Source organism: Carassius carassius, chromosome 14, assembly GCF_963082965.1.
Source record: "Carassius carassius chromosome 14, fCarCar2.1, whole genome shotgun sequence".
Lineage (NCBI taxonomy): Eukaryota > Metazoa > Chordata > Actinopteri > Cypriniformes > Cyprinidae > Carassius > Carassius carassius.
Window position 1 is genome coordinate 26,661,882 of NC_081768.1, and position 16,323 is coordinate 26,678,204.

At 35.6% G+C, this 16,323-nt stretch overlaps 1 protein-coding gene across 1 annotated transcript in view; it reads right to left on the minus strand.

Moving 5' to 3' along the window:
- The window catches only part of LOC132157446 (CUB and sushi domain-containing protein 1-like), a 636,306-nt gene that overhangs the window by 13,712 nt on the left and 606,271 nt on the right, over nucleotides 1-16,323 (minus strand). The window contains exons 55-63 of the mRNA XM_059566804.1: nucleotides 14,320-14,508; nucleotides 12,347-12,520; nucleotides 10,522-10,704; nucleotides 7,847-8,023; nucleotides 7,098-7,277; nucleotides 5,383-5,556; nucleotides 3,301-3,474; nucleotides 3,061-3,134; nucleotides 2,843-2,954 (exon numbers count right to left, since the gene is read on the minus strand). Of these exons, the coding sequence (XP_059422787.1) occupies nucleotides 2,843-2,954; nucleotides 3,061-3,134; nucleotides 3,301-3,474; nucleotides 5,383-5,556; nucleotides 7,098-7,277; nucleotides 7,847-8,023; nucleotides 10,522-10,704; nucleotides 12,347-12,520; nucleotides 14,320-14,508 (1,437 nt within the window). The remainder of the gene's footprint in view (nucleotides 1-2,842; nucleotides 2,955-3,060; nucleotides 3,135-3,300; nucleotides 3,475-5,382; nucleotides 5,557-7,097; nucleotides 7,278-7,846; nucleotides 8,024-10,521; nucleotides 10,705-12,346; nucleotides 12,521-14,319; nucleotides 14,509-16,323) is intronic.

Sequence of the window (16,323 nt, forward strand, 5' to 3'; positions counted from 1 at the left end):
GCTTAAGCAATGTCAAGTCAAGTCAATGTATCTGAATGGAGCTTTTCACAATAAGCACTGTTTAAAATAAGCTTAACAGGAAATTATTATGTTTTTAATAATTATTAATATCTTCATGACTTGTGTTTAGCAGATTAGTTCTGGACTATAATATAGTTTTGATTTTGTAAAGCTACAATCAATCAAGCAGCTGAGATTTGCTATGTACTGTAATATACTATAAAGTATATCACTGTATACAGAGTAGTATATACGTACAATGGTATGCATTGCTGTATGAGATACGGTGTATGTGCAGGTAAAGTTGGAAATACTATACTATACTATACAATACAAATATTGGTTGATAATACTGTTGAAACTGAAGACGGGAAATCAGTAATTGGTATTGGCTTAAAGAAAACCTGAGCAGAGCATCCCTAAAAAAATAAACAGAGAATTGCAATAAAAGCAATATCAGAAAGATTTACAGTGGAGTCCCAGCTGCATACAATAGAACGGTCGAGATAAAGCCACACCACTGAGAGAAACCTTCTGGGACATGCCTTGAGTACTGCCATCTTCCATAATATATGAGCCATGTCCTCACACCTCACTTTTCGTCAACTCAGTTCTCTCTGCTTCTCAGCTTCTGACAGTTTGACTGCTTTACACAGGCGAGACGCCCTAAGGATTTGGTGCGGCGCTCTGTCAAAGTGGTTCACGTATCTCAAATTGATATACAAGCTGTTTAAACTCAGCTAACATTAATTCTTTTGCCCACATTTGTTCTTTTTGCAGATATCATTTCAATACAAAAGTATCACAACGTGGAATTCACATATACAGCTCAGAGGATAATCACTGGGACAGCGGCAAGGATCAAGTGCATTACACTGCTCAGAACTTCTATCACAAAGTGGGTTTGCAAGAGCAAACTTCGGTCTGCTAAGCTGTCAGAGTCTTTGACATCGGCACCCTCAGCCGCCCTAACTCTGAAGTAATCTGTACTACTTCAAACAATGCCCTTCTGCAGTAATTTCCTGTGTAAAGATCTCGCTCTCACTCTCTCTCCTCACCTACATTTGTTTTCCTGATAGTACATCATCAACCACACACTGATGAAACCTTGTTTCGAATGTAATGCTATGGCTGTGTTCCAAAACTTAAGGAGCTGCCTTGCTGTCAGACGCCTATACAGGAAACTTCCATTTGAGGCAGTATGCCAAGTGAAATGGAACATCATAAGTGGCCTACATAAGCAGCAAATAGTTCTCTTCACATGTAGCACCTACTTGATTTCAATAGAGATTGCTATTTGCATGTTGCTAAGCTAACAATGTGATACTCTAATTCAGGTTAAATATACCTGCAGCAACTCTAACTCATGCAATGCAAGATGTGTTTTGACTGGAAATGATGACCAGAGCAAAAAAAATATATATATAATGTCTGCCCACATTTTACATAGCCTGCCCACAAACAGTAAAATATCTGTGTGGTTAACACTATTTCGATGATGCTGTATCCTACGCTGTGAGAGTAATTCTGCATTCCAGGCAGGTTTTTGAGCCCGTAAGTCATGATTTCAAACCACGATCAACGACTTTATAGCGTTCCAGGCAAGTCACGCCAAACTTCCTGAGCGCAAGAAATTGTAGGTAGATTATTAATTTTATTGCAACGTTATATTGTCCTAAAATCATTTTTTCAATGTGTACAACTTGCATAAACACGGCATCCATAGACAATATTATCTGTAGAGGCTGCCATTGTTGTTTTGTGTGCTGTGTGACGTCAGAGCTCGGAACTTGGAGTACATCAATCTAGTACGAGTTCATGGGTGGGAAGTCACGGGTTTGACTGCCGTTCCAGTGCACTTTCACGAGTATAAGGTTAGAAAAACACGGTTTACAGGTTGCCTGGAACGCAGCATAAATTTGTTTGATCACATCTCATAGCTACCACAAACTTGTCAACACTTGACACTTATCACTGAGAAATGTCCTCTTCCAGTCATATTTGTGAATCAGTCTCTTGTCAATCAGCCATTTCAACCATTTCATCATCACTCCAGCTCGAGTTGATAAGCTACAATCCATACCATCTTTTCTATGTATTGACAAGTCTCCAGGGCTATCATTCTGTTATGACGATATGCGTTTCGTTTCCGACACGCACTGTACACAGAAGACCAATCCAGAGCCGTAGAGAGATCGTTTATGAATCATTTAGAAACTAAGGTAAAATTAAATCTATTTTCTGGGAAAACTAATGTGTTTTTTGACCTTGCATGCACGTAAACCTGTTTTAGTAGTCTCATAAAACAATATTAGGAACAAATGTCATAATAGGGGCACTTTAATTTTAATTTTATTGCATTAGTTAGGTACCGGTAGTTGTTAAGTTTAGGTATGAGTTAAGAATAAGGGATCTTAAATATGGTCATGCAGAATAAGGCATTATTAAATGCTTTATAAATATGTATAAACAGACAATATGCTAGTAATATGCATGCTAGTTAATAGTGAGAATTGCTTCTTAAAATAAAGTGTTACCAAAACGGTGTGTGCAACATAATAACATGTAGAACACTTGATGTATAAAATCATCTATTTTTAATTAGATTGATTTATTTTAAGAAAAAAAAAATTCAATATTGAATGCATTCCTTATTTTTCCCATCTTGGTTTGATTTTTTAAATGACCTTGTCACAATACAACCTGGTATTGCCTTCTGTGCTAAGGAATAATGTGATGTTAATTTCGAATTTGGCCAAAATAATGTTACTCAGAACAGCTTTCCCACTCAGGGCCAGCATAGGCAGCTCACTAGCTTTTGTCTGTATATAGCAATGCTCACCAACACACTCTGGTTGCATCCCACTCCATGTTAAGTTTTCTAAACATGTTCTCGTTGTTGAGCCAAGGATGTGATAGTTTTTCCGACATCTGAAGAAAATTTTACTTCCGACCTGAAAGAAGAGAATTACATTATTGAGATTAAAACCCTGAAACCAAAGAAGCATAACCGGTAATTGACTCAAGGACAGGGAAAGATTGAATGTCATTTGTTCTCACCTCAAATCCCTGCGCCTGGATTGGAATTCCATATGATGGGGTTCCGGGATCTTTACATGCATTGCTGGTTGGATCTACACACACACACACACACACACACACACACACACACACACACACACACACATATATACATATATATATATATAAATATTTTTTTTTTATTAATTTACATTTACTACAAATATTTCATGGAAATGTAATAGCATTGCTTTTTATCCAAGGTGCATAGTGGCTAACCAATGCAAGAAGGCTGTATTCCACTCCATAAACCATCCACCTCACAAGCTCTTCTTGCAGAGCCCACCAGCAGGAACGGAGGTCTACAGTAGAATGACACTTCTGATTTGTAGGTGAACTGCCGGCCCTCTATGAAGCCCTCTGCAGGGGTGCCTGGATCTCCACATAACACCGCTATAAAGGACAAAAAAAAAAAAGTTAGCCCGCTAGTTCCTACAGAATCAATGCCTCAGTTCAGCTACTTTCTTTTTCAAGAGTGCAATTTAGCAGTGAAATATTTTGGTGTGTTTGATTTTCACAAATTTTAACACTCAAACAGGACTAAAATATTAGTCAAACTTCTAGTTGTGCTTCACTTGTTCCTGCAGTATTTAAGGCATTTAGAAAGTTAGAGCTACTACATTACATCTAATATAGATACAATGCAATCTAGTGGGGAAATAAACAAGGCAAAAATAAACGAAAAATAAGAAATTAACAATGGAGAGGTTATTAATGCTAAACAATGCTGAAAGAAGCGAGTCTATAGTCTACAACTCAAGATTCACAGTATACACTTTTTTTTCCAAAAAGTTTTTCATTTAAGTTGAATCCATCACATGTTTGGACGAGAGGCTGAGTAGTCCTAAAGGTGTCAGCATTGGATGGTGGAAGTTGCCTGACCAATGACTGCATTGTACACTAGGACAAATGTTTGAACTTGATTCTTGCAGCCATAGGGAGGCAGTGGAGGAAGTGTAGCTGAGGTGTGATCTAGGAGAAACCGAGAAGGCTGAATATCAAGCAGGCTGCACTACTCAGAATGAGCTGCATTGTGAGGTACTGTATGCACTGTAGGGGAGACCAGGACTAGCTGTCATTCTAAGGCAAAAAGCAAGGCTTATTTTCACACTATAGCTTATGCAAGTCAGAAACCTTCTATCCTATTCTATATGCTAGATTGTCAAGCATTGGAATTTGGAAAAACACATGAAAAAAAAATCCTCATGGTTTTACTTCAAAAAGTAACATATTAATAAATATGTTGGACTTTAAGAAGTTATAATGTTTGTTTTATAAAATAAATAGGGTGCTTGAGGACATGCTGTATTGTGAGATTAAAGCACTCTGCTTTTCATCAAACCTCTTTGTACTACCTTTTTATTACCTATCCAAAACAGTTTGGATAATAAAAAAAATAAAATAAACAAAAGTATTGCTAAAACTAGCATAAAAACAAATGATAGAAAAAAACAAGCATTTGTGTCTTTTGTCTTCAAACTTTTAGGATATAGTTTTCATGACATCTTCTCTGTCAGACAACTAGCCGTTCTCTTGTATATAATAGTACTTTCTGGTGTTTGCACTTACAATATGGTTTCTTTTTTTCTGGCACTTTTAACGAGGATTTCTGTTGTAAAAGCTGACATTGTGTCAAAGGCTTACAATAAAATCCAGAAGGATTTACCGGCAGATTCCGTGCATGCACCTCGTACCTCTTACGCTGCATGCCGGAAAGCCAGGCTACTTGAGGGATCCATTTGTGATGTGTTGACACTTGTATTGAAAATGTCAAAACAGGTTTTATGATGTGCTGTACCTGCGTTTCACACAATTTCAGTCAAGCCATGAACCTTCCATCATAGCGACACAATACTCCAAACACAACAACAGCCGCCACAGAAAATATCAACTTTTGGCCCATATATGGATTTATGGCAGGGTGCTATGATGGTATGTATGGTGTGATGGCAAAAATTTGTCAAGATGGTTGAGATTTTCCTAAAACGTTTATGCTGCAGAAGATGTATTTGGACAGCCATCAGGTTTTTTTTTTTTTTTTCAAATGTGAGAGTGATAAAGAAATGTATACTGTACCTTGTAAATTGTAAATACAACTTCCCACGAATTTTCAGTGGACAAGAAGAACTGCAGAAAGCATTCTAAAGTACAAACTGTACTTATATCCCTCACAGTCTCCTTTTAATGTGTAATTAAATATGCTGTCTTATGAAGCAAAACACATTGTTTACATCCTCTTTTCATGGATGTGCTAATGGAGTTTAATTCAGTTTTCTGTTAATGGAACAGACCGGTACTTACGCAGACACTGCGGGATTTCGCCACGCCATGTGCCGTTCCCTTCACATGTGGCTATTCCAGGAGAGGATAACTGGTATCCTTTAAAGCAGCTGTAGGTTACACTAGAACCCCACTGCAGGTCTGATCCCTCCACTCGCCCATTGCGGATAGCTGGAGGCTGGCCACACATGATGACTGAAAAACACCACCGCAACAAAGTTAAACAGTATTCATGAATTGACTCCCTTTTCATTTTATAGGGTGGAATTTGAATTGGCCAAAGCTCACTGGATCTTCACTATATTACTGCATTGCAATTGAAAGAAATTTAACAAACTACAATTATAATTACTGGCGCTAATTCTGTCAAAAGTTACTGACATGTGATATGTACAGTAGAATACATCTTTAACTCATTGCACATTTCTCAACACAAAACATAAATACAAATAAAATATATTAATAATTATAATTATAAAAATGTAAAAAGCATCACACTTTCACATAACACCATGCCAAATTTTGATGGATTTTTGGCTCAAGTACAAAAAAAATGGATGTGAATCATAACCCAATTTATTTTTTTTAGTGTAGTTGATGCTTTTTGTCAGTATCAAAATGTTACAATTACAAATGTATAATAATGCATTAAGGACATTTTTACATGCAGTAACTGAACAGCTTCTCTTGTAAATGTGGCACTATATTTAATCACCTTTTTTCCTTCATAAATGGTCCCGAGGTGTGACAAATGAATTTTTAAAAAGTTCCATGCAATCTCCAAATTAATGAGTTCATAAATGCTGCATTGCAAATCATTAAGCTATAATTAGAAAAGTGTTGTGTCACACTGCAGGATGTGTCTCAAAATATGTCATGTCAACTACAGATAGAGTAAAGAAATTAAATACAAGCCTCTACAGGTGGCTTTTTAAACAGTGATTATTAATTTAAGAAAAAATATTTGCCCCATGTAGCATTAAAATATATACTTACAGCAGTGATTCTGAATTTATTTTGCCTGTCCTATATTCAGATTCAAAATCAAATTCCATATTCTGCTTGCTACCTCAGTTCAAACTAAGGGATGGAACTGAAAAGCATTTTAAAGACACGCTGAACAGCCGACTGCCCTGATTTCATCACCATCATTATTATTGACTGAAGATGTGTCCAAACCCAACACCTCATCCTTTCACTTATTCAGAAGCAGAAAAGGAAGATCTGAAAGAATAGTATGCTAACAAGGGGCTTAGAGTTATTTATTTTCTTTTCATGATCATCACGATCCGTTTGCTAACAGGAGGAAGAGTATTGCTAACGGTAGGAAGCAATGATTAAATGGGATTACGTACTAAAATCACTCTGAATTTCAAGCATCCATTGCATTTCTTCCTGCGTCCAAAAACATGTATTTGCTATTTTCTAGAAATGATCGTGACTGAGCTGTCTGCATTGCACCACTTGCTAATTTCATTCTGACATCTGATAACATAGATCCTACAGATTTCATGGCAACGTCTCCTTGGAGTTCATAAGTGAATAATCTCAGTTGCCAGGCAAGTCAAAAAAGCAAAGATCAAAAACATCTGAAAGGCTTTTGATGTTGGGATGCTAAGAACTCCACAATATTAGTGTATCTTTTAAAAGCTCTCATGATGCTGTTTGCAGAGTGGCAGGATATGCTGCCCTCTCTGCCTGTACAGAGAGAATCATGGAGAACTACACTTCCATACCTCTGCAGCTTGGTTTGGTCTGATTCCAAGTGCCATCTTTGCTGCAGCATAGAGTAGATGAACCAGGGGGCTCCATCACATATCCAGGGTTACAGCGATAGTGGACGGTTTTGTTAAATATGAACTCATTTCCAATGTAAATTCCATTGGCAATTGGACCAGGATCCCCACAGCTGATAACTGCAAAGCGAGAGAACAAGCTAGACTCAGACATTTAAAAAAATATATATTTTATAAAACAGAGATTACAGTTGGAAAAAAAATATTTATAATACAAATAAGCAATTTCTAGACATTTGAATGATCTGAATTGAACATAAATACAAACATTTATTACTGATCTACAAATAGTGCAGCATCTTGAATATGTTGTTAACTTGTCTTTGTTTTGAATTTGTCTGCTTTATTCAGTCCTAAATAATAATTTACATCTCAGACTTTTCATTGTGGTAACAGATTTTGGACCCCATTGTATATTTTCCATTTACTTGCTATTGCAAAAAAAAAAAAAAAAAAAAAATTGGAAAAATGAAGATCCTCCTGTTGCCCAACCCCCCTCCCCCCATTTTAATTGTTGGATCGAATCGGTGTAAACAGTGGTGGATCATGTGACTTGTGGCAGAACTAATCAATTACTAGTGCAACTCCTGAAGCACACAGGGTACATTACATAAGCAATGCTTGTGTAATTACAAAAGCAGGCTAAAAATTTAGCAATAATCAAAGAGAGTAAAGGTTGCAGTTCTAACCAATACAATCTGGTGCTGAGCCAGTCCAGGTTCCATTGGTGGTGCAATGGCGAGTGGTGAGGCCAGAGGTCTTGTAGCCCTCCCAGCAGGTGTACGTCACGGAGCTAGGAAACAGCATACCGTCGCTGAAAACGATCCTGGCGTAGGCCGGCGTTCCAGGGTTTCCACAGGATACAGCTGGGAAGGCAATCAAAGACCAAAGAAGTTAAAGAGAGAATGTGAGGAGTACAAGATCGCAGCTCTGCGGGACTGAAAACACAACAGAGAGAAAATAACTTCTGTGAAACATATCTAAGGGCTAGCACCACAAGCAAAACACTTCCAATTACACCACAAGCCCTGTGTTTTACAGACTGCAGAGTTTTGTTGGCAAGGTAGATGAACTTCCATTTCCAATTAAGTGGAGCTTTTGACAAGGTTTTTTTTTTAATATATATATATATATACTTTGAAGTGGCATTTGCAGATAAGGGAAGTAACGATGATACGCTCAAATGTATTTAATTAGATTTCAAATTATAATTGCACAAACAAGCTTGACAGCCATAAATTGATTGGGCATCCATACAAGTTTTTTTTTTTTGTGCAAAAGCCAATAATATTTAAATGATACATTTTGACTGCTATTGTAGAAACAAAGAACAAGAAATTAAGAGTGTTTTGCAGTGTTGTTAGCAGGGTAGATCAACTTAGTTCCAACTTAAATGTTGTATTTATTTATTTATTTGGTACCTTCAAATATTAATAATTAGAATTAGAAAAAAGAAAAAAAAAACAACAAAAAAAAAAAACCTTACATCGGGTGTTCATTGTGCACAGCTTTCACTAATGCTTTCTAAATTTTGATGAACAAAGCACAACTATAAATTATATATAAATTACTCAATTTCTTTTTCTATTGAACAAACAGGAATTGGAGAGTGTTGTTTATGCTCCAAGAGCATACTGAAGATCAACTGGATGCTAGTTAAGTTATAGTCAATAAATCATTATGAAACTAAAAACTTCTACAATAATCTTTAAAGTTTTTCATTCTCTGGGTTATTTAAATCAGCAGAAGAATTATTATTTTTTTTTTAAATAGTTGGAGATATAAACGACTCACTTAATCTTTATCATCATCAAACTTTAGTGCTGTAATTTGGCCCTCATATCCTCTTGGATTAAATAATATACAACTTAAGTAAATAGAGATAAACTGGACCAATTAAGAGTTAATAGGATCCCAGTGGAGGGCTGCTGTAAACAGATATAGTTCCAAACTTTAAGTCATTATACACAACAGGCTTGTGTTTTATTTCTAGTATCTGGAAAGTATTATCTGTATCTTTACAAAGCTCACTTTTGAGTTACCCCCCACAGCGATGTAAGCTGTGTGTTAAAGCTCATATTCAATTATGAATGTGCCCTGAATATTGTATATTATCAATCTATTTTACGCAACCCCATATTACTGTCTGTAGCAGAAAGAAACAAATAAATTAGGGATAAAACATTAAGCTACTGGGCACATGAATATGGTATAAATACTTCCTGGGGTGATTCTGACTTCTAGCTTCCAGGAGGTTTATTTGCTAAACGCTGTTAATATTTTGTTTTCATTTGAGAATACCAAATTTACATATTGAGATATATGTTGGACCTCTGCAATGAAATTGACAAGTGCATAGGTGTTAGTTAATTAGATAGAACATTTGATTAGCTGATTTCTATTAAACTAAATATAAATTATACATAAAGTAATTTGTATATAATTTGCTAACAGAGTCAGGCAAGAGTGGGTGATCAAAAACACATACAGGGACTGCATTTGGGAAATATGGAGGAAAATGACAAAGAACATGAACATGTACAATCCCCTCTCAATAACTATATTGCATTTTATATATTTTTTTCTTGTTTTCTGGGCATTAAATAATGCCGCATATTACCAGAAAACTGACTACCACAAACCTTAAATCACCTTGCATGATTCATTTAAATGCTCTTCTCCCATAAACTCCTACAAATGTTTATGCAATAAAGTCAGTCACAAAAATAACTAGACTGTCTAGGAACTGCAAATAATAACTGCTACTTTATTGATTTTAAACTTTCAGTCTAATTTCTCTTAACAAGGAAACTAATTAAAATCTTTCAATAAAAAAAAAAAAAAAAAAAAAATTTGTCAATCATGTCATGTCAAAATGTCCTGTATTTCCATTAGCAGTTAGCAAGAGCGGCTATTCACTAATCCATATTAAAGCAATGTATCATTATACACCATGCTAATGACAGGCCTTTTGTGTGGCTCCACTAACCAGAGTCATTGAGTTAACTGGCAATTACCGATTTTAGGCCAGTTAGCATCAAAAGATCAATTTTACACTAATTACAGTGTACAATTCAGGGAAAGAATGAGCAGAGCAGGTTAAGTGAGGTTCAGAAACCAAAAGAACATGTTGTAATTTGAGCCTGCTTTAGGTTCTAAGAATATATGTAAACCTTTTTTAAGCACAAACTATAAACCCCTAGTCTCTCAAGCATACATTTTTCTCATTAGGCTGTTGCCTGTACTGGATCACAGTTTGCTCGGAGGAACGCTTGACTTTCTGATCTAATTAAGCTCAAGTGCAAAGCAAAATCCTGGTGAATTTTGCCTTGTGTGTGTCTCTAAAGGAATCTGTGACCCTCACCTTCACACACAGGCTGGGTTCCGCTCCAGGAGCCGTTCTGCAGACATGTGCGCTCAGAAGATCCGATCAGCGTGTAGCCCGCTTCGCACGTGAACCGTAGGAGGCTTTTATGCCTGAACTCCTCCCCAAGACGAGAGGCATGAGGAGGAATTCCCGGATCGCCACAGAATCCCGGATTATCACCTACAATTTAGAAAAAGGCATGACTCTCATTGACCACCCACTTTCACAGCAGCCTCTGTTCCAGAAAGGTTTTTTCTTCACAGTGATTTCAAACAATTGTTAAAAAAACAGTTATGAAGCAGTCCAAAAACTGAAAACACACGCACACACACACACACACACACACACACACACACACACACACACACACAAACACATTACATTTACATTTGATTCAAAGCTCATTTGAAAATTATACCGAACTACTATTTGATTTTAAACTCTCAGTCTGGTTTCTCTTAACAAGGAAACCATTTGAACATTTGCAATAACAAATAAAAAAAATACAAATAAATATCGTTCAGACTCTAAATCATGTCAAAACGTCCTGTATTTCTATTAGCAGTTAGCTAAAGTGGGCTAAAATATGCTTAAATATTAGACTGTATTTATAGTAATGTTACATTTAAAGGGGTTTTCTTTCAGTCTTCAGATATATACAAATATATGCAACACTTTACAACAAATATTAACAAACAGAATTTCTACAGCATGTTAATCCAAGTTGATGTTAATTGCAACATTACTAACACGTTTAAACAAAGGTAGCATTTGTTAACATTAGTTAATGCACTGTGAACTAACATTAACAAAATGAAGAAGTTAATTAACATTAACAAAGATTAATAAATGTTGTATATTGTTCATTGCTAATTTTAAGTGATTTTAGGTGTGAGTGTCACTGCTGAGCTTTTTGGGGGCAGTTTGTGTATGTTACTGCTAAAATTAAAGTAATTCTGGATTTTCATTTTAATCAGTCATCTATCTTACTAGTCTGTATTAAAAACATCAATAATGATGATCATTTAATATCAGAGTGTAAAGCATGTTCTGAGTGAATTAATTGTAAATCAAGAATATCCAGCATTAGATGAGTTTATTGTTTCCTTGCGTAAAAGTTTTGCGTGTTGTGTTGTTTTACATGTGAAAATGGAATTTGTAGTCAAATGCACTTTATTCTGCACTATATCCATTTTATCTACTTGTTTTATTTTATTTATTAAAAAATAATAATAATCTACCCTCTAACACTTGTATTCTTGATTCTATTCCTACTTTATCTACTTGTTTTCTTTTTATTATATATATATAAAATAAAAAATAAAAAACATATTGCTAACTGTACTGCATTAGACTAACTGAGACTTGTCACAGCACTTACTTATTAGTGCTCTTTTGTTGATTTTGATTGCTTCAATTGTCCTCAGTTGTAAGTCGCTTTGAATAAAAGCTTCTGCTAAATTACTAAATGTAAATGTAAAATCAGTTTCTCTACGAAAGAATTTAATCTATGTTCTTCTGACAAAACTGCTGTGCTCTAGTCCAGGGCAGTCTGATCTACATTATTATTTTATAAACACATCACATAAACATATAATGTCAGAGAGCTGCATGATGCACACATCATCTGGACTTTGAGGAAACAAGAACTTTGTCGGCGCTGATGTCAACAGCAGTTACTGTTTAAACTTTAAGATCCGTCGGAGCTCAGACAGATACTTAAGTCTGAAGTAAGCTGAGCTGATCAGACAGAGGCGTAAAGATCAGACAGCTGGTCTGCAGTCTCCCACCCCGAGGCTCTGCCACCTGCTGATTTGTGTACCTGAGCAGTAGGGTGGCGAGCCGCTCCACCGGCCATCCTCCAGACACTGGCGTGTGGCATTCCCCACCAGAGTTCGGCCCTGGCTGCAGGAGTAATGGACCATGGCTCTGTTGGTGAACTTCTGGCCCGACATGACAGCAAACGGTGGTGTGCCAGGATCACTGCAGGATATTGCTATGGGGGGGCGGAAGAAAGCAGACAGAAGATCTGTGATAAGATACTTCAAAACTGCTAAAAATGCAGTGTTCTTTTGCATATTATTAAAAAAAGTTTTAACTGTGCCGCATTGCTTCAAAATCCATGCTGTTTATCCATGCAGTGTCTGCTAACCTTTTATTTTAAGGTACCCTTGTAACACATTATATGTACTTACTATTATAATAACAATAAATTATGCATAATTACATGCAAGTATCCCTAAGCCAAACTCTTATCCTAACCCTAACCATAAAGTAAGTACATGTAGTTAATTAAAATTACTTAGCACTTAAATGTATAAGTGCACTATACCAAGGACACCCAGTGTTACTTTCAGTGTTTCAACTATCGTAGAAACTGTTTAGATATAAACCCCTTACAAAAGTATTACATTTTAAAGCCTTAATAGGGATGTGCAAAACTACATATTTTCAAAATCGACTGTCGGCCTGGTTACCCTGTTTTTTTCAGTAAATTGTACAGTATCCTTCATATTATGTTTTAATTGTAAGTGTGAACAACACGCATAAGCTTCACTGTTTTCACCTTTGAGGCCGGTTTAATTCAGCAAGTGGTTTCATGTCAAAACCTTTAAAATTAATATGGTTAATTTGCATTTTATTCCTTTTTTTGTGTAAAAATATAATTTGGCTGTCTGATCAAATAGTCGAGAAAGAGATGCTAAAGTTACAGCTGATATTTGTTCTGGTTCATCCATCACAGTGAAAGCTTAAAATTAATGGTCAAGTCAACCACACTGCATTGTAGGATACATTACAGAGCACTGCTTACAAACTATATACTGCAGAAAGAGTAAATGCAGTATGGTATTATACTGTTTCTTGAAACATATCCATATTCAGATGGCAATCAGACATTTTTCTAAGAGGCAATCACATAGACTGCTTGCATTTAAACAGCTAGAAAAAATAAAAATTTACAAAATAAATGAGTCGTGAGATGTTGAACTATTTTTAAATTGACACATTTAATATATAATCCGTCAAGTTATAAATACACTTAAAACACAATGCTCACAGCATGACATGCTGGGAAAAAGAAAAAAAGATGCGAGACAATGGCAAAAGCTAGCTGTCCGTCTGCATTTGTATACTGACCGACTATTTCAAGAACAATTCAAGAACATTTTGACAGTGCAGTAATTGTCTTGTTTACAGAAGTCTTGTCTTTGTAACAAAAGTGGAGCTTTATGGCTGCAGAAGTGGAGCTTTTAAGGGGATGAATTTAGAAATATAACTTCTAAAGAGATGACTTCAGTGTGCTGACAGTACAACAGTTCTTGTTACTTTTAACATTGTAAAGGATACTGTCAGAATGCTTGATCTCTTAAATGATTCCCTTTAGTGCACACATGCTAAAAAGTTTAATAATAATAAAAAAAAAGATCAACAGAAATAGTAATTAGTCAGAAGATTGTCTCTTATTATAAGCAAAGATATCTAAATATCGTAGTAACTTGTGTAAGACTTACAGGATGTAAGTATGAACTAAGTTTATTTTTTATTCAATTGGCAAAAATATTTTCTGAAAAAAAAAGAAAAAAAAAAGTATTAATAATCTTGCATTATATTTTCTCCAATGAATTGAGCTTGTTTTAAGAATGCTGGATATTACTGAAAAAAGAACCATAATTCTAATTTAGAAAATGCTCGTTGAAGCATTCCATCAAATGTATACAACGGCAATGCTGTTTTTGGCTCTCAATGAATCTCTGGACGAGTGTGTATTGGACGAAATACAAGGCTATCACTCACGAAGGCACTTAGGAAGTGATCTGTCCCAGAAGCCATTTGACTGGCAGGTGAGGACGGAGGAGCCGAGCAGATAGAAGCCCCTCTTGCAGTGATACATCACGGTGTTTCTGTAGTTGAAGCTCTCGGGGTAGCGCTGTTGAGAGTGACGAATGGTGTTCTCCACAAAGCCTGGATCAGAGCAGTTTACCACTGCAAGATAAAAAAAGCCAGATGCTTAATGTCTGACAGGGAAGCAAGAGTGAGGAAAGACAGAAGAAATCAAAGGAGGAGGATGAACAGTAGGATCGTTGGTGCAGCCTCTGGAGCAGTTTCAATCAACTCCAAACCATAAAACGCACTTTCTTTTTGAAGATATGGATTATAAGAGGGTGAATTTAGCTTTTTCAGAACTTACTTCGCCTTTTATCCGTGAACTTCCTCAACAGTGAAGGGTCTTTTGTTTTCCAGTGCATACCTAAAACATGTCATGCATGCATTCTGATCTAAAGTTGACATATCTGTTCACGCATTGAACATTATTCTACACATGTAACTGATCTTTCTATGCTGTAGTGACAGATTTTGACAGATGTAGTCATATTACATTTCTCTACTCAAACCTGGAACATGCTGTTCTTGGCATGCTATGTCGACCATTCAGGTTACAAATTCAGTTACTGCCCATCACAATTTAACAACAAAAAAAAAAAAAAAAACAAACAAGAAAAAGGTAGAAGTTGACGCCATGTCCAGGGGAAACAAACCAGACTGCCTTGCCTCAGTGGCAGCTGTCAGTGTCTCGGCGCTCAATTAAGCCCCCTGGGAGAAGAAAAGTGGGTGGATAAGCAGTTAAAAAGTTGATAATTGGCACCTGTTATTGGTGTGTTGTTTTTCTTTGTGAGACATCATGACTTGATCTGAGTGTATCTTGAAAATAAATATCTTATTATTGCAGCTCAGTAGAATAAGGCATATAATTGTGATATGGTTGAGTTATAAAACAACACTTTTTTTTGTATTGTTTGTGACAACTGTTTTTACTTGTATTTTATTTGTGTCAGTATTTTATTATTATTATTATTATTATTATTAGAACATTTCTAGGTTTCTCTTAACATTTCTACCTTTAGTGTAATTGTATGACATTTTTACCTTTTTAATAGCTGTATATTAGAATTCTAAGCTTTTATCTTTGTGATTTTTCTTTGGTAAATTACAATGACAGAGAGGGGACATGTTTGGTTCTTTTGCCGTGGCCATGACTTATTAACTCGTAGTAACGTGATAATATGTTGTGGACATAATATATTAATTGTTTGAAACGTCATATTAACTTGTAATAAAATAAAATAGGATTAGAAGAAAACATTTTTATGTACTTTATGTAACATTTATTCTCAATAAACTTCATTCAAAGTTGTCTAAATCACGCGCAACACAGTCTAGTAGCAATATGGTTAATATAATAATTTGTGACCCTGGACCACAAAATGTAGTTTTCCAAAGTTTTCCATTGATGTATGGTTTGCTAGGATAGGTTTGCTAGGATAGGACAATATTTGGCTGAGATACAACTATATTAATATCTGGAATGTATCATACAATGTATTTTTTTGGCTATTGCTACAAATATCGCCATGTAAATTAAGACTGGTTTTGTGGTCCAGGGTCACATTTAATAATACAATTATTTCAATAATATTTAATACAATAATTTCTTAATTCAATTACTAAAACTATCTCTGATAATCCTGGGTTGCTATAGTTTATATGCTATATAGCAGGTTTGTTTACACATTTAACTCGTGACCACGAGAAAAATATGTTGTTCCCTCAAAATAGGATCTTGATGCCCCGACATACTATAATTTTCCCATGAGTTAATATGTCATGGCCACAATAAAACTAAGTGAACCGAACATGTGCCCTCCCAGTCATTCTATTTTTATTTTTTGGTCACACTTTATTTTAAGGTTCAATTCTCACTATTAACAAACCATTAACTATGACTTTTGCCTCAATAAA